At 39.8% G+C, this 27,254-nt stretch overlaps 1 protein-coding gene across 3 annotated transcripts in view; it reads right to left on the bottom strand.

Annotated features, from left to right (window-relative positions):
* The window catches only part of DKK2 (dickkopf Wnt signaling pathway inhibitor 2), a 125,230-nt gene that overhangs the window by 22,396 nt on the left and 75,580 nt on the right, over positions 1 to 27,254 (bottom strand). For 2 of the 3 annotated variants that reach the window (XM_090138838.1, XM_031607525.2), the window contains exon 3: positions 16,911 to 17,119. The exons of the other annotated variant lie outside the window; for it this stretch is intronic. In XM_090138838.1, coding sequence (XP_089994964.1) covers positions 16,911 to 17,045 — 135 coding nt within the window. In that variant the 5' untranslated portion in view covers positions 17,046 to 17,119. The remainder of the gene's footprint in view (positions 1 to 16,910; positions 17,120 to 27,254) is intronic. 3 annotated transcript variants of the gene reach the window in all.

Raw genomic sequence — 27,254 nt, 5'->3', positions numbered from 1 at the left:
CTTAGATTCCTATATGCTAAGGAGTTTGCGGAAACAAACTACACCGCTGCAAAGAGATAGATGAGGAAGAACTAAACTCTAATGCAAGAACTCTAATGCAAAAGCTGAGAAGGATGAATCCAACAACAACCTACTAATAAAAGAGCAAATATAGGTTTCCAAAGCTAATACTTCTCCTAGCTGCAATAAATCACAATAAAGGAGAAAGTTTCTTAGAATCGGTAAAAAAAAAAAAAAATTGTGAATACAGCACTTTTTTATTGTTGTTGTAGGATTAGAAATAAAAAAGCTTTTTATCCCAAGAATTTTTATGGGGAAGTGGAGCAGTCTCAATGAAGTCTTGCTGTTTCCATTACATTTTTTTTTTCTGTTTCTACTTAACAATTAAATGCACTCACTCAAGTTCTGAAGCTTCCAGCAACACTGGAACCAGAATATTTTTTTTAAAGATTAGAGTTTCGAAACTAGATGTGTTAGATATGTACCTCTAAAAACAATTCTTTTCAAGACAAGTTTAGGAAAACTACCGTGTATTTAACAATATCATTTTCAACCACTATGCTTCCTACTGGATTTTTTGACAAATAACATCATTCTGTATTAATTTCATCTGTGTCTTTCCTCCCTGAAAACACTCTGTAAATTATGTAAATTGTCATCTAAGTCATCATCCTACAAATGTTTTGAGTTTCTAAAAGTATGTATTTATTTCAGAAAAGAGCAGTTCCACACACTGGGGAAATTCAGGTGGCATATAAAATCTATGAACATCCTTTTTTTTCTTAAGCAAAGGAATGTCACTGCAAAAACAAAACAATCTCCCAAACTCCAAATCTGTGTTATTCTCACCAGTGCATTTCCAATAGCAATAGCAATGCTGTGGTGACAAGACGCAAGTAGCAAACCACTGTTTTTATGATGAAGTTATACACATCTGTATTGCTTTGGGTTGCTGACATTGCGCCAGGTAGAGGGGACTTGGGAACTTCTCTATTTGTGAGCCCATCAATATAGAGGAGATAATCGCTATCAGATGCCCAGTACCAATACAACTTTTTCCTTGAATTTCTCTGTGCGATATCAAGCCCACACACTCAATTGTTTAACAACAATTCTTTGTTTTAAATATATCATCTTACAAAAGCATGATACCACTGTCCTGAAGGAAAAATGTAGAGGTTTGGATTTATTTTTGAAAAATGCTTGACTTGAGAAGTGACACAGACAATAGACTAGAACTAGTGAATCAGTTCAGTTGGAAAAGACTCGATCATCAAATCCAACCATCCACATAACACTACAAGTCCAGTACTAAAACATGTCCGTAAACACCACGTTCACATATCTCATAAATGCTTTCAGGCATAGGGGACTCCACCACCTCCCCCGGCAGCCTGTTCCAAACCCTTTCCACAAAGAAAATATTCCCAACATCCAATCTAAACTTCCCTGGGAGCAACGTGAGTCCACTGCCTCGTGTGCTATCACTAGTTACCTGAGAGAAGAGACCAACACCCACCTCACTGCAACCTCTTTTCAGGTAGTTGAAGGGATTGATGGGGTCTCTCCTGAGCCCCAGTTCCTTCAGGTGCTCCTCATAAATATTGTTTTCTAGATATCTATGACAGCTAGGTAAGTGGGCAGATTTTCAAAAGCCAAAAAAGAAGGTGTTTTAACAAGCAGCCAAACTCAGGATAGCAAGTTCCTTCTAACTCTGCTTTAAAGAAGGGAGCAGACTGGACTTGGTTGCAGCTATCTGAAAACATGTACCATCTGTGCCACAAACGTTAAAGGACCCATTATGTCAATCATGAGTCACAGGACATCACATCTTGCTCTCATGCACAGCAGAGAGGCAGTGACTCTGCCAGTCTACTTATTAAGTTTGGGTGGTGGGAACTGCGTTTGAAGAAGCAAGTATTTTAAACACATGTATTAACCATGGCTCTTGACTGGTTGGGAGCTTGCAGCTGGAAGAGGAGATCAAAAGAGTTTTCTGGTGCATTTTTATTGTTGTTGTTTGTTTTGCTTTTAATACTAACAATTCATTAAACTGGAGCTGGTAACAGGAGACTGCATCTGGGGGGAGTGGCAGAGGAAACGGTATTTTCAGGCTATGTGAATTCCCACTTTTCCCTGATGTGGAGGGCATCCCTGTCTTCAAACATCCCCACAAAATTACAAGATGTATTTATGAGGTATCTATAAACTATGAAGATACTCAGCCCTACCTATAATGATAATTTAAGAGGAAAATATTTACTCACAAGGAAAAAAGCACTTCAGGAAGTGACAAAGGAAAGCCATTCCCAATGCAAAACCTTCATTCCGAGAGGTTAAATGGCATGAAAATCAGACCCCTTTTGGAAAATGTTTACTTCCCTCAGCTGACCAAATAGTAGCAAAATTGTTTGAAAAGTTTACCCCCACTTATGTGTGCTACATACTTTGTAAATCTGTCCTAAGCCTCTTTGTCCATTTCTTCTTTTTTTTTTCCATTTCCTTTTCATTACAGTCATGTTTTCCATTCACTGCAGTGATCTCACTGGAATATTTAATGTGTAGTCCAGAAGTCTCCCTGAATGAAAAACCCACTCTGAAGTCCATGGGATTATTCACACTGATTTCAATGGGCACTGTCCTGTACCCTCAAGCTCAGCACAGTATTTCCCTAACTAATATCTATGTATGCATCATAGCTGAGGTAAATGAGGCAACGTGAATGCTTACATCGAACCACATATGCTTATGCTACTTGATTAACTGGGTAACAAGCTGCATTATTTATGACACCGATAAGATATGAATTGATGATAGTGATTTATGATGTTGATAATAAATTCCTGATAATTTGTCGCTGTGTTTAGTACCTACCAGTGCAATTTCTCTTCCCTGCATTTGTCTCATTTCTGTTTGAACAGTTCCATATGGCTCCCACAGCATCATGGGGGCAATGAGCTGTATCATGTGAAATAGTACTTCAGGCTGTCTGATAATTGCACACTGTCTGCTCTTGGTTCTTTTAGGAAAAGAATGAGGGATTGCTCCCCACTCACCTTTTCTATATCATTCCTCTTCTCCCATGGGAATCTCTTTCCCAAACTGTGTGATGTGTTCCATTTGATTTCTTCTGTGTCAAAACAGTTTTGCTCTGATCACTCCCACATCTTCCCTCCCCCTTCCAATCCTGTCTTCTTTATATCCTTTTTACAAATACGCACAGTTACTCAAGATGAGCAATACGTTTAACTTAAAAGTATATAAAATGACCTTTTTTGTTCTCAGTTCCTGAAATTCTGCTTGGATTTTTTTTTTTTCTTTTCCTGTCTCCCTTTGCTGCTGCTTTGTGATAGCTACAGTGACTCTACTTAAGAAGTTATCACTATGTGTGCCTAACTATTGTCATGTTATTCATGCACATTGCTCTATACCTACAGAAATGGAATTTTACCCGTGGTTTTATTTCCCAGATGCTCAGCATACTGAATTTTACTGCAACTCTTTGTGGTCCATTTCAGTTCTTATTGTTCTGGATACATTTCATTAAAAACTTATGTGCCTCACTAATTCTGTTTTCCAGATAAATTTCCAATATGTTGAATGGCATCAGCCTCCAACGATTTGTATGAAATTCCACTTACATCCTCCCTGCATCGCAAAAACTGGCCATTTAGACCTGCTTGGTTTTTTTGTTTTTTTGTTTTTGTTTTTTTGTTTGTTTTTTTCTATTATTATTTCTTATTAGATATTCTAATCTGTTGTGAAAGGGGTTATCCCTTGGCAATTCAGTTTCTTTAAAGCTTTTATACTTAAGATGGAGCTCTGTTCACACATGTATTAGAAGAACAGTGGCAAACTGCTTGCCAGAAACAGCATCATTTGAGTTTGATCTGTCATTAGCCTGGTAAGAGAGCTCTTTTGAAACATTAACCTTCATGTTAACTTTACAAATATGATTAAGGCTCAGTATTAAGAGAGCATTTTAGGAGACAGTTGGGAAGGAAGAGAGGGGAGCCTCAGCCTCACACATGTTAGAAGGACAGTAGAGTATTTGAGGTTTCTTCTTCTGGAAAATATTCAGGTGAAACATACTGTGAAAATCAACTTTAGAAGAAGCAAATGTTCACAAAATGTCTTCTCGCAGCTACAATTTACATTAATTTCCTGCCAATGTGGTCATTCTGGATAGGAGAAGATCAAAAGTAAAAGCAATGCGAAACTTTACTAAGCTTTCCCAGCCTACAAGCACAAAGACTTCCAGTGAAACCAGCAGTCCCAGGAGCATCTGAGCTCCCTGTCCTGTGGTAACACAGACATGTGTTGTATGACCAACAGCACTGCAAGTTGCCCCCAGGGCTCATCCTGTACGCTTATGCCACTTCAGCAGCATGGATCGTTCCCAGGGAAATTCTGCCCACCACCACCTTCAGCTCTCCTACAAGCTCGTCTTCCCTTCAATCCCTCAAATTTAAGTACTGCATCTCAAAAGACTTGTATGTCAGGGAAAAAAAATAAAATTCAGAAGCAAAACAATACACAGAAATTGAGACCAAGTACTGACCAGTAGAGAATACAATACAGCCAGAAATACAACCAGAAGGAGTACTGGAGGTTGAACCAGGGAAAGAGAGGAAATCAAATCCAGAAACCAAGTGTCAGTGTCAGTTGTGCAATCTGTTTTCACAGAATCATCTAAATCTGAATTAGTGAATTCCACTTCAGCTTTTGCTCCTACCCACCACGACATACACGGTATCTGGGAAACGTGTGAGGCACATCTCTGCAGAACAGCATGAGTCCGGTGCCTCCAAAAGGCCGAAGTCAATACGTTCCTGAGTCAGATGCATGCACCAGGGTAGCCATCCCAGCTGCACAACACATGATGTGTCAACTGCTTTACATAGGGTGGGTCAGGAAGAGGCTCATTAAGGAGAAACTCTACAGCTCTGCTTGCAACATCTTTGCATCCTCAACGAGTTTTACACCAAAGCCAAATTACACTGTTTTCAGAAAAGGGTTATCCTACACGGAGACAGAAATCTCTACAGAATGATCAGATGAACAGTGTCTACTACATTAGATAGACATATGCCACTCATCTTTCATATCATGATTTCATTGTTGAGGAGAAAATATACACTTAACTTTTTATGTAGTAATATTTACAACAAAGCATTCCAGTGACCAAATTCTGATTATCGTACATAGGTGATGACAGAGAGAGCTTCTCCACAAGTACACTTTGCAGTGAGGCAGTCTCAGCCTAACCATTTTATCTGAGCTGTATTTCTCTCCTGTCTGGAAAGGACATGACCCCACTCCCTAAAGGTATACACAAACTAATTCCCTCAAAAACAGTCAGTAGAGTTCGGTACACAAATCCCCTTGAAATTCATCCTATTTGTAAACTACGAGCTAACCTCTGAGATGGCTTTCCACAGAAGTATGGTTCACCAATTGGCTAAGACAGGCAATAACAGCACATTTTACAAAGGGTGGAGCATTTGCATTGCATTTCTGGACAGTGTGAGCTTGTTCCTGTGGCCACATTTTTTAGTGCATCTGCTGGGAAGCAGTGCTGGACAGAAGTGAATTACATCACTGCTTTGATTACTGAACAGTCCCCACTGTGGAACGTCCCCATAGTGGACCTGAAAGCTATTCCTGAATAATTGAAGGTACCATCACATAGCTGTTACAGATGATAAACAGTTTGGTTTTGCTTTTTGCATCCTTGACCCTTCCGTTGACTTTTCAGCTGTAAAATAGGCCACAGCATTACATGTGAGAAACAGTGTAAATCCCAGTAAGACCAATGACAATTGCACTCCTGGAACTCCTACATCACTCTCATATCTGCTTATACAATGAATACGCTAGCTCCTAAAAAAAAAAGCTAAAACTATTATCCTACTCTTGATCTGGTTCTACCAGAGGAAGATACTGTGAGTAACTCATTGAGAAAAGCAACTGAAAGTAGGCACCCCCTTCAGTGTTGAATGGTACCTCAGCTAGTCTGTCCTGTCTGTGATACAAGCCTGTTTATGAAAAATGAAAGATTTTTGGAGTGCTAATTCCTGTTCCACAGAAAATCTGCAGTCTATTTGCTATTCCTTTTTGGCTTTATTTTTAACGGGGCCTTAAAACATATTTTTCCTTAAAATGACAACATTCTTTTCTGCCCTCTTTGTTCATGGGGCTTTGTGTGCTCATAAACAGTTTAAGAGTTCCCTTCACACCTGTGATGCACATGTGTGCCTGTAATAAAGGCTCTCTTATCTATCCTGCACTGATAAACTTAACAGCACAGTGTTTAAGAAAAAACACTGTTCTTGTGACCACAATAAACAGAAGTAAACCGAAACCTACAGCAGCGACATTAAGGTCTGAGCTAGGAGAGAACTTGACCCATGAAGCTCATTAAAAAATCTGCTCTCTCAGGTACTAGGGGTGTCTCTAATTTGCACTCTGCGATTTAAACTCTCTGTAACCTGAGTTCATTGAAGTGCACTGGTAATAGAAATCCCCACTTGTATTTCAAATGAACATCTGCCTATCAAGTGTCTCCATGCATTAAGGTCTTTAAAAATTCTAAAATATTTTTTTAATGAAGCCATCCAAAGTCATCATGAAGCCATCCTGCCAAAGTCTGGATGGCTTTATTAAATCTAAGCACTGGGCCAGATACATGCTCCTCAGTTTGGCAAAATCAGGAGGGAACTTTAGGAAAAGCTAATCATGAAACATTGACTTTCAAACTTATTCTTTCAAGCAGCCTATCCTTTCTTCAACACTCCAGCCAGTCAATTCTCCTACACTTTGAATGACATCCAAAGATAAAAAAAACTTACACATTCACTAATCGTAATAGTGTTGCCTTTCAGCTTATGATCTGTCTACCCCTGCTGTTTAGTCAATGCTTACACCAAGATGCACGCAGATAAACAAATAGGTTAATAAAGCTGAAAATTCCTGCATATGAGACCCTTATGAAATTTTGCACCACTTAGCATAATTTACGTGTTTATATCATACAAAAAATTAGAGCTTCCTATTTGTCACATATTCTAGCCACTTCCCTAGAAAAATAAAGGGACAGAGTCTTTCTTATTTCTTCTCCTGGCTCCAGTGTGGGAGCAGAGAGGCTGTGGGGAAGGCGAGCAGACCTGCAGCTCCTGACCAGGCAGCAAATCCTGCTCAAAGATGCAAGAAAGCAGCTTGCATCATCCCAAGGTTTTGCTGCATCCTTCCTTTGGCTCCCTGGACTCCACATTCCTTACTTGGAAAACTGTGCCAAAAATGCCAGTTAACATAACCTGAACTATGCTAAAGCCATGCTGCTGCTCAAAAATAGCTCACTCAGAAAACGCCCCCCTGGAAACTCATTTACATAGTGGGGAGTGGATTGGCATGCAGTAAGACTTCCAAGCCGCGACTTCTCTTTTCAGCTGCCTGCGCTGCTCCTGCTGTCCAAGCTCCAAGTTGAGGTCTCAAAAGGAAGAAATCCCCAAGTTGGCCTGACCACAGGACATTTTGGGATCTGCAAGACTGTCTCAGTCTATTTTAACTCAAGAACTGGTACAAAGTCTAAGAGAAATTTATCTTCACAGAGAAAAGCTTAATCTTCTGGTTAGACAACACCACATACTACAATTTGATACTTAATAAATACTCTCAGAGCTATAATACTAGTATTCACTTGGTCACTTATCCTTTTAGCAGTAAAAAACAACTGAGACTAAAGTTCAGTTGCAATGTTTTGCAGCTGCTGTGGTGAGCACCCCCTCGGAAAGTAATTTCCAGAGGATTCTTGTTGTTAAAAAAACATTTCCTCAGTGAGGAATGGGGTGTCTGGAAGATAGTAATGGGGACAAAACTAAGCACAGAAGTTTAAAAGCATTCCCGAAGAGCATTTAAAAAACCCCGTATTTATTCAAACAATTGCGAAAACATTTTAAGCTGTTAAGCAGTATAGCCTATCCACCAAAATACAGACTTATTGGCTTGGATGGATGTTTTTCCTCATTGTCCCTAAAAAGTCACGAGGCAGCACCAGCACTTGCCTCCACCCAGGAGAAGGTATAGAAAATGGATGGCAACCTCCTGTTTCTCCCAGTCCTCCCACAGCTTCCAGCATTTCCATTCTTAAACACTGACCCACAAGAGTTTCCTGCCCCAAAATCTGGTTAAACTACTTTATTATGAGTAATATAAATTGCAAATTTAGTTTTGTTGCAAGTAACAGGAACTGAGAGGGTCTAGAAGAACAACTTCAGCCTCACTGAGTAATCTGCAGTGTTTAGCTCACACATCACAGAATACAGTTGGTTTGGTAGGTCAGATGGCGTTATTATTGCTACCTGAAAGGGTGAAAAACTCACATTTCAGAATTAGAAGTCCGATAAAATTTTCCAACTATGCCAAAAGTGCGGAACACCTGATGTCTTCATGTGTACTTGATATCTCCCATCAGCACAGGCTGTGGATGTGATGATCCCTCCACACAGAGAACAATAATGATGCCATGGTATTTATCTCTGGGAACACTGCCAAATTTATCATCAGTAAACATACCAGCTGTGCCACCTTTGCTGGTCTGCCAAACAGTCACTCTGCTCCCTGGTAGATGACAGCCAGTTTTTTTCTCCCTTCCTGTTTCTTTCGTTATTGTTATCCCTTCACGTTACTCCCCGTACACTGTCTCCATGTGAATGTTGTATGTTAACCATCAAATCACAATCTGGAACTCCTTCTTTGGTAAGGAATGTAATTGTTCTCCCCACCCTTAATGAGGAGATGGTCATTTCACAGCTCCTCTTCCCCTCCCTCCCTCCTGAAGAGCAACAGGGAGACAATGCATGAGAAGGAAGAAAAGTTCCCACTCCACACTCCTCCTATCAAAGATACATAGGTGGCTCACAGCTCAGTCTCTGTATCCTGTGCAACCTAATGCTCCAATATAGAGAAGTGGACAAACTTATTTTTACCACAAAAAACAAGAGGGTGTCTTAAGCAAATTCGCTATGAACCAGAAGGGTTGAAGGCTCTGCTCTTTTGCCATCAACCCAAAAAAGAAGAAACAAACAAGAAAGGCAAGTCTGTGCTGGCCCTGCCAGCTTAGGTCAACAGAACATTTAGCCATTTTTAACCCAGATGCTGCTGAAGACACACTGAGGAGATAAAATGCATGCCAAGCCCAAAGTTCCCTAACACCACCTTTTGCTTGCAGCTCTACATCATGTTGGATAGAGGTTTTCCTACTTTAAATCTATACTCTGTAAGAACTTGCTGTGAACAGAGATCATATACCCTGTGGTAGGGGAGTTGGGACTTGATGATCCTTGAGGTCCTTTCCAACCCAAGCTATTCTATGATTCCATGGTATGAACAACAGTACTGCTGTGTTATGCTCCACATGAAAAGACCCATGGTAAGAAAATCACAGAAGGCACTGCAACCCACCAGAAAATGTAACCATCACAGGAGCAGATGGAGTCTTCTTTAGAGCTTGGAGCATTAGAAAGCCCTCCAAAGCTGCTTTTATTTGCAACTTCAGGAAGCAACCTCACTAAGCTATGTGAGATAGGAGCCTAGCTCCAATTGAAAAGGACTTAGATATCTATGAACAGATTCGAATACTTGACATTGGCCACCTGGAGCATCATGGTGTCCTCTGTGAAACAACAGAATTGTGCTGAGAGAGAAGAAAACCAACGAACAACAATAACAAACCCCACCAAACTAAAAGGAGGGGATGAAAGAATATGAAAGCAAAAAGACTAAGTACAAGATGGCAGCACATCTGTCACTACCTTTTTCTGATACAGATTAAATCTTTCTGACACTTCTGAAAATGAATTGAACTCAATTAACTCCAAACAGTTTAGTTACACTAGTTTCATTTCTATCAGTGGCTTTACAAATGACTTGCTCTCTCCCCTTTCAGAGTGCTCTTATGCCAAAATACCAAACTTCAGCATCTCTACAGGCTGTCCTGAAGAGATTCACCATTTTGTGTAGGAACACACAGTAAAAAACATCCAAAAACTATTCTGTTCTGCAAAAAAAAAAAAAAGAAAAGAAAAAGAAAAACAAAGGAGTTTTTTTTTTCTCATGAGATGCATAACTTTCAGAGTAATTTCTATCTTTCTACTTAAGGTTGAGATTCCAAGAATAAACATTTGCCACAGCAACATAGACATGTTCTGTTTGCAATTCCTTTTAACAGATCCCATTTTCGTCATTTAAGACTTGCAGAAAGAGATCGCACTGACAGCAAGTCTCTGCTTCCCTCCATGAGAGCTGCCAAAATGCACAGAACTGAGCCCTGTCCTCTCGCTCCCTGGCCTGATGAGTACGCCTTTAGAGGCATGCACAGCCTGGTTCACACTTACATGATGCACAGAGAATGAGGCAGAGGGCTTGCATAGTGAAGCAACACCTCATTCTCGAGCATGTGCAGAGCAGTCCACCTTCGCGTACTGCTAAAATCACTAAAGCAGTGCCATTTGCACTGCATATGTGCAAGATGCATGTCTCCAAGATTCATTACTGCGCATATGAAAATTCAATCATATCAAAGCTTAGCTTTAAGAAAGTCCCAAGGGGCTGAGCCATGTGCTTATGTACTTTGAGGGGGGAAAGAAACAACCCTTAAATTTTTCTTTTTTTTTTTCTTTTTTGGTAGCATTGCCCCAGTCTTTTTTTTTTTTTTTTTTTTTTAAGTAAGAATAAAATAGATGCTGAATGAGTGAACTCCACATTCCTTGTGTGTGTGTATATCCATCCGTTTCATAAATCGAGTTCTGTTTCTGTCCAAACACAAGTATATAAATCACAGATGGATTCAGTCAATCATGAGAAAACTAGTTTTAATGAATAAAACTAATTATTTCATTTGAAAACTGCTGTGCTTTCATCATTTAGCACAACAACATGTATATTTTCATGCTCTCTCTCTCTACTTTTTGTGGCTCTTTCAAAAGCAGACTATTCTGCAATTTGGAAATCCCACACGTTCACCTATTTTCATTACAACTTGAAAATTGCTTTTTTCATGATGCTTTTTATGAAAGTAAATTAGTGATTCAATCAAAAAGGGAATCATTGCACTGAAGGAAAGTGATGGTTTGGGTTTGCAGATCTTACACTTGATCAAAAGAGAACAGACGAATGTATATGTTCTCTAAAATACTTTTTCAAGCAAAGTTCGTTAAAACAATATATACAAAATGAATCTGCTCTTCCTGGCTTTTGCGAATAGGCCATTCACATCCATGGATGTGAATCTAATAGAAGTTGGTTCCAACTCAGAGATACCAGTAATGCAATGTAAGTCAAGTTGAAAGACAAGGATTTTCAAAGTGTCAACCCTCAGTCAAAATGCGCACGGAGCTTTACTAGTGGAGCCAAAGCAAGGAGGCAGTCCCTGCTTTTCTTCCTCATTCCAAAACATCACACAAACCTTGACTTCTTGGACCTGGTACCAACATCTGGTGGCTGCCATGCAGACTCTGTCGGCACCATGCACTGACAGGCCAAGTGGGGGCATGCTGCTGGCTGCAATCTCCAGCCCAGGTGGGAAGGAAAGGTCTCTGCTTTGAAAGTACTCCACAAATCAAAATTTGTACGTACATAATATAAGGATTTTTTTATATATAATCTAACAAGAACTACAGAACTGAAGAGGAGAGCCATGCAAACAAACAGAAGCAGGAACTTCATGGGACTCCTTTGTGGAGTTAAATTTCTCCAAAACAGCATTTCCAGAGTGATGCACTTGTACAACTGTGGAAGGATAAGACTCAGCTGAGAAGCCGTGACATACAAAGTGCTTGCAAGACACAGCCAGTGTTGAGATACTTAAAGACAAAATTAAGCTTGTGTTATACTGGCATCTGCAAAGCATTAGTTAATCAAACAGTGTGCTGATCAGAGTCATTTTTCTGAGGGAAAATGTAATCGAGCTTTATCATCTTTTGTGTTGTCCTCAGACTTTGACAGGCTTTCCAGACAGAAACTAAATTTCCCTAAGTATTTGCACACCGGCAATGCATCAGAACCCGAGACATTTTCTAGGCGCTACTGCAACATTAGTAGGAAATAGTGCTAGAAAAGCCACTTTATGGCACTTTTGCTCTGTATTAAGAAGTCAAATAACAATAACAAATTAAAGTGGGCACCAAAGCATAACCCAGGAAGGAGCTAATACTCCACATCCCATTTTTGCAATCAAGAGACAAGCCACTCAACTATTTAGCAAGACTGCTGCCAGTAAGCCAGTGTCTCTAAGATTCCACAAAGAAGAGCAAAGAATACATTCTCTAGTGACCTCTGCAGATTTAGCAATCCTGTGCTTTTTTGGTTTGGGTTTTTTTCCTGGTATTTTTTCTTTTTTCTTTTTCATTTTTGGACTATTGCTGGATGTAACTTCTAGGTATTGCAATCAATTTATTTTTAATTCAATGGAGAAATAATTCATACTGTCTTGGTTGCTAGCTATTCAAGATATTGTGGCTGCATTTTTGGTGTCTTTGGTACATTCTTTTGTAACATTCTTGGGGCACTGAAGTCAATTACTAAATTTCATGCTGTTTTACTTGCTACAAAGCACCATCCAAGCATTTTCTAGCAAGTCCTTGTGGGTAACTACATCCTGTTTAAGAAGTGCATGCATGTCCATGTGCTGATAGAGATGAGGTCAGTGTCAGTAGAGTCATTTTTGATTAATGCCTTTATGCTTTGGTCTCTGTGAGCTTAAGCCTCTTAGCACAAGAGTAAAAAAGAAAGATCAAATTAAGCCAAGCACATCTGAAACACAAAGACTTCACTGGTATCTGTCTGTCATGCCTCTGTAGTGTTATAACTAGTCCCAGCTTTTCTCTCCTTTTTCTCTGTTCCAAACCTCATCCTCTCTCACCCACCCTGCAGACATACCCGTCTCCTTTCTTGGCTGTCCCACTTCTTCCCTCACTGCTGCTGCTCCCGCTGTGCATGTGGGGAAGTGGGAAGGCCCATCCTGGTAGGAGGCATAAACCCAACAAGCTATGTAGTGGTGGGGGAAATGGGAGATGCGACCTGTTGGGAAGAGAAATGCAAGAACGGCTTTCAGCCGGGGCTTGGAAAGATAGGTCATGGAACCTACGTGTTGAAGAAGAGAAATGGCTGGAAATGGAGCTCAGTAGCTCTCAGCCCACCACATCACTGTGCTGGAGGAGGAAACCCCAATGCTGATCTAGGGAGGAGGAGAGAGGGAACACAACCTGGAGGGAAGAAATCTGAAATGTGGTGAACTGAAATTGCTACAGTGCTACCATAAAGAAATCTATGGACAGTTATGACTTGCAATCCTAATTATGATATATGGGCATTTTCCTTTCAGGTTATGTCACCGTAGGAAAACGATAACACAGTAGAGCTTTCCCTACTAATGCAGTAAAAGTTGTATCTAACATGCAGAAAAAGTAACACTGCCAATCTGGCCTCTTTTATTTATGGCTCTATTCACTGCATTTTATTTATTGAGAGAGATGATGTAACCAGTATATCTATGACAACTTTCTAGAAGTGGCTAACTACCAAAATGTTGGCTGCTCCCAAAAGTCATTCCTCTAAATCAAGTTGTGAAAGGAAACTGGTGGCAGACAGCATACAGAACTGAGTCCTCTGAAAAATAACAATCTCACATGCACTGTACACTCCGATTTCTGATCATACTCTTCTCTTGTGCACATGCTGTAGACACCTTGTGATTTTCTGTGAAAATGGGAAAACATTAGCAGTCTGCAGAAAGGGGAAAATGGGAGTGAAAATGAAGAAGAGCGATGACAGTGAAGTCTCGCCAATTTAGCATGTCAGTACTCCTCATTCTCTACTGATCCAAGGCAGTAAGGGAATAAGAACATAAAATAAATAATATTCCTCAGAAAGATATAAAAAGACAAGTCATAGTAAGATCTGCACTTGACCTGCCAGTCTCTCCAGCAAGCCAAATAAGCTTACTTTGTTCACACAAAGTAATTTCTTTAATTTGAACTGGAACTTTGCCTGACAATGAAACACAGGATCTTCCTTTTCTGGGTAGATGCACTGTAACCACCAGCTGAAATACATCAACACTCCAGATAAGCCATGAACTATTGTATCCGTTGATTTATAGCTGATTAAAGACTCCCAAGTTGCTCCTAGTCCTGAGAATTAACGTATTAAAGAAACCCTCTGCAAGCATGTTGGTCTACCAAATAGGCTGCTGACTGTGGAGCTCCCAGCAGTTTTGGTGGCAGTCCTCTGATTTCCACTGCAGGTATCAGCAGGTAGTGATAGACACCTCAGAGCTGTCACAGCAGCTCTTGCAAAATCTATTATTTTAAGATTCATAACCCTACTCCTTAATAAAATTATTTCCTAATTCTATGAATTACTCAATTCACATTACCAAAATATGAAAGGTACTTCCATTTTCAACGTATCATAAATTCCATTAATGCAAAAGATTGTTTTAGAAAGAAAGGCATACACATCTCTATTCTTTTGGCAAATGGCACGCAAAATTTCAATGCAAAGTCCCATAACTTAAACAAATCAATAACTAATCTAATAAAAGAGTAATTTACAGCAATTATTACAATGTCATGTCCTGGTTGAAACCATGTGTCACACCACTGTAAAGAATGCAGCGGCTTACCAACCCGGCAACTAGAAGCAACACCAACAATTAAGTCTTGTAGCACGAGTAACTTATTTTTTCTTCTGCAGCAATTCTATGTTAATTGTTTTGCCTCAGGGTGGAGGATCGGAAATAATACCTTCAATTACTGCAAATAAATCTGAGTCGTTTTCATGATCTACAGCAGTGTGAGAGCACACGGCTCCTGGGGACAGTTCCAGGTAGAGAAAAAGGAATCACGATCGACAACCCTGACAGGAGGTGAGGCTTCACTCCCTGAGGAGCCACAGCCACCAATCCTCAGAGAGTTGCTTGAGGAAGAAGAGCACAGAGAGGCTTCCTCAGGTAAACTCACGGCAAGCGCTGCATACAGGACATCTTAATGTGTGTGCCACCTCTTCCAGGATTACAGACACTTAAAATGCTTTCTTTGGCTTGAAGTATACCCTGAGAGTTTGTGCCAGTAGCTAGAAATCTATGGCAAACAATTCATGTTTACACGGGCAAAACCTTACAAATGTAAGTTGTGGTCAGTGCACCCTGTTTTCCAGAAGCTAGGTAAATTATACCCAATCATCCTCATCATTGCGATAAATATACGCTCAAGAAATTAGGATGTTGCACTCAGAGAAAGATGGCAAGACTTCTCCAAAAGGCAAAATTACCTATTGTGAGTGGGCTGCACAGCACAGCCCCACAAGGACCTGCACTGAAACACATGAGACAGGTAACGCTTAGTGCGAAAATGGCCCTATGTACTGACTTTTGGTGAATACAAACAAAAGAAAAAACAAGGCAAATGTAAAAGAAAGCATGCCATGCTCCTGTATTTCCTCAAGGTGATTTAGCATGATATTTATTACAATCTGCACAAGGAAAGAGTGCAGTACTTCAGTAATATGAAACTTGAGCACAGCATCTGTTACTAAACTTTGCTCAGAGGTAAGGAAATGCAACCAAATTCTGGGTGAATTATAAAACAATTGAGTGGCTAGGGAAAAGAAAGCTCAGAGTAGTTTAAAAACAAATTTACCATGTTTGAAAACAAAAACTACCATCATTATTATTATTACGCCTGCACACAGAACCAAATGCTAACGTTCAATTATTAGGAAGCTGATATGAAATGTAACAAATTCAGGGGTCATTTGAATTTGCAGCTTCTCTGCTGTTTTAAGGAAGATGTAGGCAAGACAGAGACCCTTCGGGCACTGAGTATTTTGCCTTTTTAGTGCTGAATGCTGGCAGCTTTCTTGCTGCTACGCTGCTTGTTGTTTATGAAAAGCAGCTGTATTTTCAGGTACTAACAATACCCAATAGTATAAAAACTGTATTTTCTGGAGAAGTCTAACTCCTTCAACATCACAAATGAGTAACATTCATACCATCCAAGCTGAGGCTTGATGGAAGAGAATTAGAGGATCAATAAGGATTGACAGCTTAAAATACTGCTTTTTAGTTTATCAGAAATAAAGAATGTTTTCTATCAGGCTCTCCTATTTTCAAGGTAGGCTTTGGAGGAAAGATAATTCACAACCAAGTCCAATTTTGGTTTTGCTTTTTTTCCAAAGTTGCTATGATCTTTTATTTTTCTTTACACTCAAACTTCATATTCAAGACCGCAACTCACCACCTATCCCAATTGGTTATAACTAAATAAAACTTCCTCAACCAATGGAGTGCGTACTGGACAAGAAACCCAGAATTTATTTTCTATCATATAAAGCAAATATAAAACATGCCCTAAGCCATACCGCCGGAACAGAATGCCTGTTCATTCTCACCACAGGGAAAGATACCAGAGATTAACTTAGATTAATTTACTAGGTAAGATTTTTAGAAGCAAATTTGCTTCACCACAAGAAACATCTTTTCACCTTGTGTTCAGATTTTCCTCATCTATTTAAAATTCTGCTCATTTATTGTCTGAAAGTTAACAAGAAGTTTCTTCCTTTACTTCCAGCTATAGGCAGACAAAGAGATACTAAAGATGATTTTCATTGGATTACTCTTTCTTTCATCAGTTATTGATCCTACAGATAAAAACTAAAGGTTTAAGACCTTCCAATGACTACTCTCACAGTTCCTAACACCTATTTTAATATTATCTCGTGCCAGACAACCCTGAAAAAGTTAATTAATGCAACACAGTAAAGCTTTGGAAGCAACGTGAGAGGGAGACTAGCAGTTCTTTGCATATAGCACGCACACGGACAGACACTTGAGCAATGAAGCAATGTCCTACCTCTCCTTGCCGGTGATAGTGCTTGGGAGGTTTTCTTATCTGCTCTAGCATTTTCCCCTTCTTACTGCTAGCAAGCTTCAGTCCCTGGTGGATGCCTGCGGATCTGTTGGTTGCCTGAGTTGGAGCCTCCCCCATCAGGGTGGACTTGATGGAGTTCACCTTGGAGCTGGAGCTGTCTAGCTGGGAGCTCTCCACGATCAGGACCGCGGCTAGTAAGAGGAGACAGCAGGAGCACTTATTCCACATCAGCACGATCATCTCCCCTCCCCCCAGAAGGCTTATATTTTTTCTTTTGATTTTGATTTTTTTTTCTTTTTTAAGGAAAAGAAAAGAGGAGGAGGGAGAAAACGTTTGGAAAAAATATCTCCCAGTGTTGTTAATAAGGCAAGAGATTTCAATGCCACACACTCAAGGAGCTGCTGTTCTGAGAGAGACGGGAGAAAAGTAATTAAAAAAAAAAAAAGAATTCCCTAGGAAAAACGAAAACAAAAACGTGTCAAGTCTATAGGCACTGAGCAACTAAGCGGGTCTGTGAAGTGGTGGCTTTTTCCTCCAGGCTCTTGAGAAGTCCAAGCAGTTCTCTAGTAACTCAGAGCAACAGGCTGCAAGGCAGTGCAGCCGGGCAGCTGCCGCCGGCACAGTCCCCAGCACGTTTGTTCAGCTCCAGAGGAAGGGCGGCGAGCAAGTTACTTCCCCCACTCCTCCTCTCCTGCTGCATAAGCCAGCAGAGAGGAAACTCAAACCAGATCCAATCCAAGCAGCACCGGCAGAAGCTGGGCTTCGTTTTCTTTCACTCTCTCTCTCCCCCTTCTCTTTACTTTTTATTCCCCTCCTCCTTTTTTTTCCTGTCTTTTGCCCCAGCCCATGCAGCCAGCGGGAGCGAAAGCACCATGTCTCCTCCTCCTCTTCTTCCTCCACCTCCTCCTGCTCCTCCAGCCCACCCGTGGCAGGGACATGAGGCCGGGGGCAGAGGCTTCGGGGCACTCAGGCTGCCTGGCGATCCCCTTGCACCCACGGGGAAATCCAGCAGCTGCTCACTGGCTCTTATTGCTGCTTTTCACTTCCTAGGATCCACAAGGCAGCCTGCTTGTGCCAAGCGCGTTAAAATTCCAGCCTTACAATTTCATTTTAATTTCTTTTCAATAATTCATTTCAATTTTTCTTGTACTCAGCTTCACATAAGGGGTAAGGAATGAAAAACTAAGTAAAATAAGTAACTCCTGATGACATTTGCAAGGAAATGTTTCAAGAAGACCAGAAAGCAGTATGCAATCTCACAAGACAGTGATAAAGACCAGTCCTTTTTGACTGCTTTAGACTTAACTTTTGCCACCAAGCCCTCATCCCTCTCAAGCCCCAAAGCCAGCGTAAGCAGCTAGCAGAATGGCAGGAAAGGCTCTGGCAGGCAATTTTCTTGGAAGCTGACAGCAATCAACACACACACAGATCTGTAAAAGCACAGAGAAACAGGCAACTTGGACATGTATGAGAGTTCCTATGTGCTCGGGTAGCCTCACGCAAGTCAGTTGCTCACCCACCTGTTCACACAGGCCCAAGCTGAGATGGGGAAACATAAACCAGTGATAGCTCCCTGATTTCTAATAAGAAGTCAATCCTGAATTTCCTCTTCCTATTATCACTGGCTGACAAAGTCACGTTTTGTGTTCTTGTTGGGAATAACACAGGTTACAATTCATATCTCTTCATCATGTTCTCCACACAAGTCACAACAGGGGCTTAGTGCTAATCCACCCCGCTTCATATATGGTACCAAATTCATATAACACCTGCAGGTTTTGCTTCATTGGGTACTGTAAGACCACATGTTGTATCTGTGCTTTGGCTGTGATATATCACATCTTTAAAAAAAAAAAAAAAAGAAATCTGCCTGTGCTTCTTTTACAGAGGAAGCAACAGAAATTTATAAGTCAGCAATGGAGCACTGACCACCAAAGTTGCCTTGAATAAGGGAGGATTACAAAGAAGGTAAAATAAGCTGATGAGACACACAACAAGAATCCATGACAATAAGAAACACAATACGATGACCTCATACAAGTATCATCCAGCTCTTCTTGAAATACATGGACATGTGTGGTACTGAAGAAAGGCATGTAGCACGTAAAAGGGCCAGACTGTAAGCGGATTGTGTCTGAATTAAATATCTATTAGTAACATATTAAAATTGCATAATAAACATAAGAAGCAAGTTACATTCAAACTTTCTTGAAGTAAATAAGAGAGTCTCTGTAAATTCAGATCCTTCAGAAATGTGAAGACAACGGGGAAGAAAGCTCAAAAGCTTTTCAGACATTCAAAGACAGATACCCAAACTGATTTTTTTTTTTAATTTACTCTAGATTCAGCTAAGGATGAAGTTAATAAGTCATCTGGATTCAAATGACTTTCAAGATATTAATTTAAAATTAGTAGGTATCCTTCCAACAGAGCAAGACCTATCTTGTAACTTGCTGCTCTGATGGGAAGACAACTTGCAGCATCTCTGAAGAAACAGGAACAGATTTGGCTTTGCTGTCCCAACAGACTGAATCCAGAGGCAGCAGCAATCCACCTCACTGCAAGGCATCTGCTGAGCAACAAGCTGCTCAGCCAAAGGGCTGAAGACTCTAAACTTATGTTTTGGGGAAGCTTTTTCCTCTTTCTCTTCTTCAACAAAAGCATGAAGGTGACTACTATAAGATCTTGTTTGCCTCCACAGTATCTGTGCAAAGGATAGATAATACTTGCAGAGAAACAGGGTGTGTGATATTTTGATTTTTTGCTTTTAATCAGCATTTGGCCTGAGCTTCAAACTAGTCAAATGCAGACTCCCAAACTTCATTATGGATTTCCTATGCTCCTCATCGCAGCAGTTCTTACATTTCTTAAAGACATAGAACTAGCTCACAGTATCAACTAAAATAAAATAAAATAAAATAAAAATTGTATAGATGCAAAAACACCAAGAAGCATCTGTAATTTTCAGATGTATGGAGGCACTACAATCTAGAATTTCAAAGGCACAAACAACTCCTAGAGCACGTAAGCACCATGCAGGATCTACCAGAGGAACCAACTACAAAACCTCATACCTTTAACAATATGAAACGCCCAATGCAGAGGCGGACCTACTGATGAGAATTAGGCAGAAAGAGAGTCTGCCATCAAATCCTCCACTAAGTTTGAGTGGCCAGTTTGGAGCAGCTAAAGACCAGGTATTTGTGTCTGTGTGGTCGATTGCTGGGGTATAACTTGGCAGGTGACTCAGCACCACACAGCTGTTCTCTCACTCTTCCTCTTCCCAGTGGGATGGGGGAGAGAATTGTAAAAAAAAAAAAAAAAAAAAAGTAGAACTTTTGGTTTGAGATAATACTGTTTACTAAGACTTAATATTTACTAAGAGAAAAGGAAAAGGATAATAATTATGACAAATATATACACATGAATGTATATAACAAGTGATGCGCAAGCAATTGCTCACCACCCCTCGATTGATGCCCAGCTTGCCCCTCAAGCAGTGGGAGAGAGCAAGATGAACTCCCACTCCCTTCAAAACTTCTTTCTCGTGATGTCATACGGTATGGAATTATCCCTTTGGTCAGTTTAAGTCAGCTGTCCTGATTCTGTTCCCTCCCAGCAACTTGAGCCCTTTAGTGAGAATGGCCTTGGCTCTGTACAACACTGCTTAGCAGTACTTATAAACATCCGTGTGTTTTCAACACTGTTTTTCTCCTAAAACCAAAACACAACATTATACCAGACACTGAAGAAAAGGCTCTGTTCCATCTGAAAGAAAGACACTTGGTAAATACTTTTGAGCAATATAACCTTTTGCTCAAATCCATATCTAGCAGCAAACTGTACAGAACGATGGAAGAATCATTACTCTGAAAATGATGCTCAGTGCCAAATGCTATGTAACATACAAGACAGTCACTAGAATGACGTGAGGGATCATCCAGTACTGCAGTACAGAGAGCGAGCCTGCTCTATTGCCTATACAATCATGAGACTTCTTGGGTTTGCAGGTTGCAAGAAACCACCATCTCAGCACCTCTGTGATTCAGAGTACCTGTGTGCTTATGGCCACAAACACACACTGCACCCACAGGAGAGTCCAGGTCCACCCCACTGGAGTGCAGGTGGCTGGTTGGCATAAGCTGTCCTCATGAGGTGGTACCTCCAGTGCCTGGAATCCATTAACACAAACATTCATTAACCACCAATGAACATCCAGCTGCAGATATTGAGAACTGCCTCATTGAGCCACAGTACTGATTAAATCAACAATTACAGGTAATTGTTAAAATGTATTTCAATATATAATTATGCATTTATACCTCTCTTAGGCTAAATTAATGTACATTGTATAAAAAAGTAGGCTTTTCTTTTGTCTTATTTGCATCCTTAAAGAGGAGAGACACAACAGAGTAAAGTTTGAAATTAGATCCAAAACAGGCATTCATACCCTGAACAAAAGTTGGAGGATTAAGTGCTCCAAACATACATTTCTGTTTTACATATGCTTTGGTGTTCCTTTTAATTACGCTTACTTACAAATTTAATGGAAAAAATTGAGTGGCCTTAAACAAACAAAGATTTTCATACAATTTTTCCAGTCTCACTACTAACTCGTGCCAAAATCAAAAAAGGCCAATGAAGTATTTCAATGTGTTGATACTTTCATTGAGAATTATTAATATTTTAACTGCTTTTTCTACTAACTCTTTATTTTTCTGTATGAAGTTGTGTCTGCCTCTTTATATTTTTTGCCAATGAATTCAATTAGATTCATTGAAGTCTTTCTTCTTTTTTTCCTTCTTCATTTTTGGTAGGCAGATGATGGGATTTGTTGGAAAAGCATGGAAAAGAAGAGCAATCTTTTTTCTTTTTCCTTTTTTCTCACCCTGCCCCCCCTCTTCCCCTTGAATTTCTTTTCTCCTTTTGCCTCCGAAACTATTTTTAAGATGAATTGTTTGGAAAATGCAGAGTCTAGAAGAAGTGAAGATAAAAGCAAGAAATAATGGAACATAAGAAATTAATATATTCAATTTAAGGAAGAAAATGCAACACAATAAAATGGGGAGATCCTTCACTAGACCTCCTTCAAAGGGCCAAAACAGTCCACTATAAACGCAAACTATGACAGGCCAGATTATAATCCTATATATTTTACAGCAACTATATTTTAGGCCCCTTGACTTCAATTGAACTGTTTTTGATTTATACCAGCTTTAGTTCAGACTAACGTCCTATGTTTTCCTTTCTCTTAAATAAACAAAATTACCTGTTCATCAAATTAAATCTGTTTTTAATTCTATTTAAAGCATTTTGGGATACTTCTTGTATGAAGGACATTCTCTAACATAGAGGTGTATTGTTTTTTTGTTATTATTTTTTTGTTTCACCAGCTGCACTGAATTTCCATTGCCCCTTACAGCAACTCTCACAGCTCGGCTGTGGCCAGATTTCCTTTAGCTCTGCCCCTGGGGCCTACTCTGTGCTTTATTTAATTTCTTACTAAAAATACGCAATCAAGACAATCAAGTGATAGCTAGTTTTTCTAAGACTGCAGCACAACAGCACATTTTATTCTAAAAAGTACATATAAGGAATTCCTTCCTCTCCTCTGTCCTTCATCTCTCTGTGGGACACATTTGGGGTTTGCGTCTTTATTTCTTCGCCACCTTTATTTCTTCACCACCATTCAGCTCAAATCAAACTCCAGCAAGCAACTCTTTCCTCCCATGGGGAAGGCTTTACACTGGGGTACAGTGTCAGGAGAGTGCAGGCACTGGATGTTGAATGGGGACAAATAACAAGAGGGGCCCTTTCCCACCAAATGCTTCATGTCCTGGGACTGTAGCCCCAGCAAAGTGCCCAGAGGATGGGTTGGGGTGTGCAGTTCCCGAAAGAACAATGGATGGGTGCCAGCTTTAGAAATCCACAGTAATGCAGTCTATGGCCACCACAGAACCCTTCTCTGCACGTGGTATTTCCATATTAGCAGCAGGGGACCATTCTTTAGAGCTAAATCTGTGTTCCCACCAGTATTTTAGAGGGCAAGATGTATGAGGAGCAGCTGAGATCGCTTGATTTGTGCAATCCAGAGGAGAGGAGGCTAAGGGGAGGGCTCATGACGGCTGTAGCTCCTCACAGGGGACAGCAACAGGACCAAAGAGAACAGCATGAAGCTGTATCAGAGGAGGGTCAGGTGAGGGTTAGGGAAAAGCTGTCCATCAGAGGGTGGTTGGCATGGAACAGGCTCTCCAGGGCAGTGGGCATAGCCCTAAGATGCCAGAGTCCCAGGAGCTTTTGGACAGCCCAACCACTCATGGAAGTGCTGCATGGCTCAACTGAGCCACAGCACAGCCTTAGCAGCAGCCAGAGCAGTAGGCACAGCCTCAGCCCTGAGAGGTTCTAAATCCTAACATTATGCTCCTCATGAGCTGGAGTGAGGCAAATGATGCAATAAAACTGTTTTGAAATATTTATGATTTTTTGTCCTGCTAATCATTTCTTCTGAAAAGATGAGTACTGAATGTTATTGTTATCCCTCATAAATAACTCCTTTTCTTAATTAAAACACTCCAGAATGCTGTTGCAGTTAATTAACGACACAGTGTGCAACTGGCACAGTCGCTCACAGCTCAGGATTTCAATCAGATCCTCTGATAACCATTTACCCTTCATAGGGGAAATGCCCATTCCTGGAGAGGATGACAAAAGCAAAGGGAAAGACTCCCAGACCCGTGAAAATAATAATCTCTGACTGATGTTGTCAAACATACTAACCAGTCGATTAAAATTACTTTAAGCTATTTAATTTTTTTTTTTTGCCAAAAAACCTTTGCTGCCTAACTGAACTAAGCAATGGAAGATGGTTGACTTGATATGGCAGCAGCTGAAATTTCAGCATCCTTCTCCCAGCTGCATATATTGAAGAGTTGTTAAAACAATAAAAACAATTATCAAGTTCATGAACACTCATTTTCTTTGCAATATTCTTTGCAGTATTGGAGCCAAGTTACTCAAATTTTCCAAAGAAAAATAACTGAGGAGAATTCCCTTCTCAGGAATGAAAGCAGCAGAAAATTACAAGGCTGAAAAGGGAGTAAGAATGGAAACAACTGTGGGACCTTAGCTATAATATGCAATGAAAAAACTGATTGCTATTTATTACATCTATTTATTACATCTATTCTGTGCTTTCTGATAAAAGCAGTCTCTATGTCAAGCACACAAAACAGCAAATGTAAAAGTATCATTTGCTTTGGCTTAAAAACTTGACTTAAGCAAATGCTTCTGAAGATAGAATGCTGCATCTACAGACCGTAAAAGAAAATCTAACTTTCAGAGGAAGAGTGGTCTCTGCTTTGCCAAAGAGGGAGCTGAGGAAGATTACATCTCTGTATGATTGCTCAATGCTGTTCCCTGCCTTTCTTCGAGAAAACAGCTTGAAAACAGCAGAGACACTCTTCTGGAGAAAACTCCCACAGTTGTTGTTTTTTTTTTTGTTTTGTCATTTTTAGTTTATTGCTGTAGAAGGAGATTTGACAAAATCAAAAATCAAAAATCTTCATCCACAATACAAGAATTTACAATGGGTTATCAGTTCATTAAATAGCATTAAATCACATTCTGTCTGACTAACAGCCTGACATGACTCTACTTGATTAAAAAGAAAAAAAGAATCTGGTAGTGATCACTTATGAGCTGGGACGTTTCTATTCTGATTATTTTTCTTTCTGTTGAAGAAGTTTTTTTCCATTGAAATGCCAACATAAAGACTGCTTCCTATCATCTATAAACTTATGCTTTCCAGAAGATGCAATGTTTGATGTGAATGAAGAAAAATAACATTCCATATGCAATTTCCACAAAAATGGGGGAAGAACGAATAAGCATTTCCCTCATTTATAGCAGAAAAAAGCACTTAATGTCAGTGCCATAGGTAACCCCTCTCTTTGCTGTCTGTTGGTGAAAGTGGACAGAAAAAAAGAAAATCATAGAATCATTAAGGTTGGAAAAGACTGCTAAGATCCTCTGCTCCAACCATCAACCCTTCACCAACATGCCCACAAACTCATGTTGAACCAAAGGGCTCAACCCACATTGTTTTAATGATGCAGCCTATATGGCTGGCATGTAAAGTAGCAGCAGGGGAGTATTTAAATTTATTCCCAATCTAGGACTTGGTAACTCAAAGAAAATAACTGCGTAAACAAGCTAAGCTTCCATCCCAAAGTTTGGCTCTCGTGTTCCAGGATCTGCTTTGTCCCAGATTCTTTCAGCTGAAAGAGTTACTGGGACTTTTTTTTTTGCCAGCCTTACTTAGCATATAAATCCTCTGAGCCTAATCAGAATCATTTAGTACCTGTACCTTAAGAGGTGATATAAAGTATCCTCCTAAATGAGCTTCTCATTTAAGTCAGTGGACATTGGTGGTGTCACAGGAAGAACAGAACTAGTCCTTATGCCTTTTTTGCTAGTATCCATAATAGGCAGCTCTATTTTTCTGTGTAACAAGTACCAGAATACTGAATGTACCGGCTGCCAAGAAATACAGAACAAACAGACTTACATGTTTTTTCCCTTATTTCCATCATTTGACCTTTGCTTTTTATGTTTTAGAAAAAAAGTTGCAATTTTATTTACATGGATAATCTAGATGAAATGCTAGTTTGTATGTAGAAAACTATGCAGACTTTGATCTTGGAATTAGATTTTCCATTTTTTGAAAGCAAAACATAATGGATTAATGGAAATCTTGAAATGTTAGGTTTTAGGATGATTCTCATTTCATATTTCTGATTCCTTCAGCCCAGACAAGTTCTCTTTGGGCTCCCTAGAGGCCTGAGACATTAGTTCATAGTCCCCAACATTAGCATACATCCTGACATAGTAGGTACTGAAATGACTCGTACTGCCCAGTTCAACAGCAACTTTGAAACCTGCAGAAGTACCAGAAATTAGAGAGAGGATGAATGATTAAAACAGAACTCACGTGATGGGGAGCAGAGCAAAAACTAATATGGAAGGAGCAAAGGTGTGAGGAGAATAAACAGGAAGAAGTAAATTAAACAATAATCTAGGGATTTCTGTGGATGTTTTCTAGTAGTTTTTATCACCTTGAGGTTTCGAACATGCAACTCACTATACTGATTTTTATTTATCTATTTTTTATAATCAGACTCATCAACTTTAAACATTTCACTTTCATTTAAAAATCTCACATTTTTTACTTCTAGGTATCTGCCAACACTTAGTTCTCACTGCCTATATACAAGGAATACCTTACTTTTTTCGCACCATACTTAATGGTGCGATGGCCCATACCATCCTCCTAATTTTACATTAAAAATTAGTTTTCTCTGATGCCATGCAAGAATGTTATTAATCTTTTTTAGCAAGGGATTTTCACAAAATCGCAAAAAATAGTCCACAATATTGAAATAGAAAGGAGATAAAGAGGAAAGAAAAATCAAGTGCCAGCTTCTACATATAGTTTCCTGTTAAAATAAGGTATCATTTCTGATGTTAATTTTCCAATTCCGCACAAATTTAATGTAAAAAAAAAGTCATGCCTCCAGGTATCACCAGAATGTTTGTGCAATAAAACACCCTAATACTTCACCTAAAACTGTGAGTGACACAAGGTTCTTCATGAAGAAAGCGATATGGAGTTACTGCTAGAAAATCTCTGGTTTTGTTTGTCTGTTTTTACTAGACTTATTACCTAACTGCATGTCATTTTTGCTATCTCCACCTGCACTGGTTTACAGATGACCAACAACTCAGCACCACTGGGGCAGGAATAGGAAGCATCTCTGTGGAAATAACCCTTCCCAATTTACATGAAATCAACTGCAAGGTGAATGCTGCTTCACTGAAAGCCACCGCCTGCTAGCCACCCAAGACAGAAAATTCCTTCCAGAAAAAAAAAAAAAAATTAATCAAGATATTAGAGACTCTTCCTCACATACACTAATTACTACTACTGAAAATTACTGCTCAGTTCCTTAACACCGAAGTTACAGGTAATAAACCCATTATCAAAGCATCCGATGATCTTTTCTCTGCAGTAGCACAATTGTCATACCTAGTTTTGACCTGGAGGTTGACTTTGTTTTCAATCACATTGATTAAACTTAGACTATATTTAATGTTTTCTATCTGTAATTCTCAATGTGATCTTAGGAACAGGGAATATTTTGCCAATACTAGCTTGAAAATTAGCTCTAGATACACATCAGTTTTTTCTTATAGGTTCATTGTTCAATTCAAGGCAGGGGATAATGGTTAACACTTTCAGAAGCCAAGCATGGTAGCACCCATGTTACA

This window comes from Phasianus colchicus, chromosome 4, assembly GCF_987193195.1.
Source record: "Phasianus colchicus chromosome 4, bPhaCol1.hap1.1, whole genome shotgun sequence".
NCBI lineage: Eukaryota > Metazoa > Chordata > Aves > Galliformes > Phasianidae > Phasianus > Phasianus colchicus.
The sequence above is the reverse complement of the archived record's forward strand: the minus strand, read 5'-3'. Positions and strand labels throughout refer to the sequence as shown.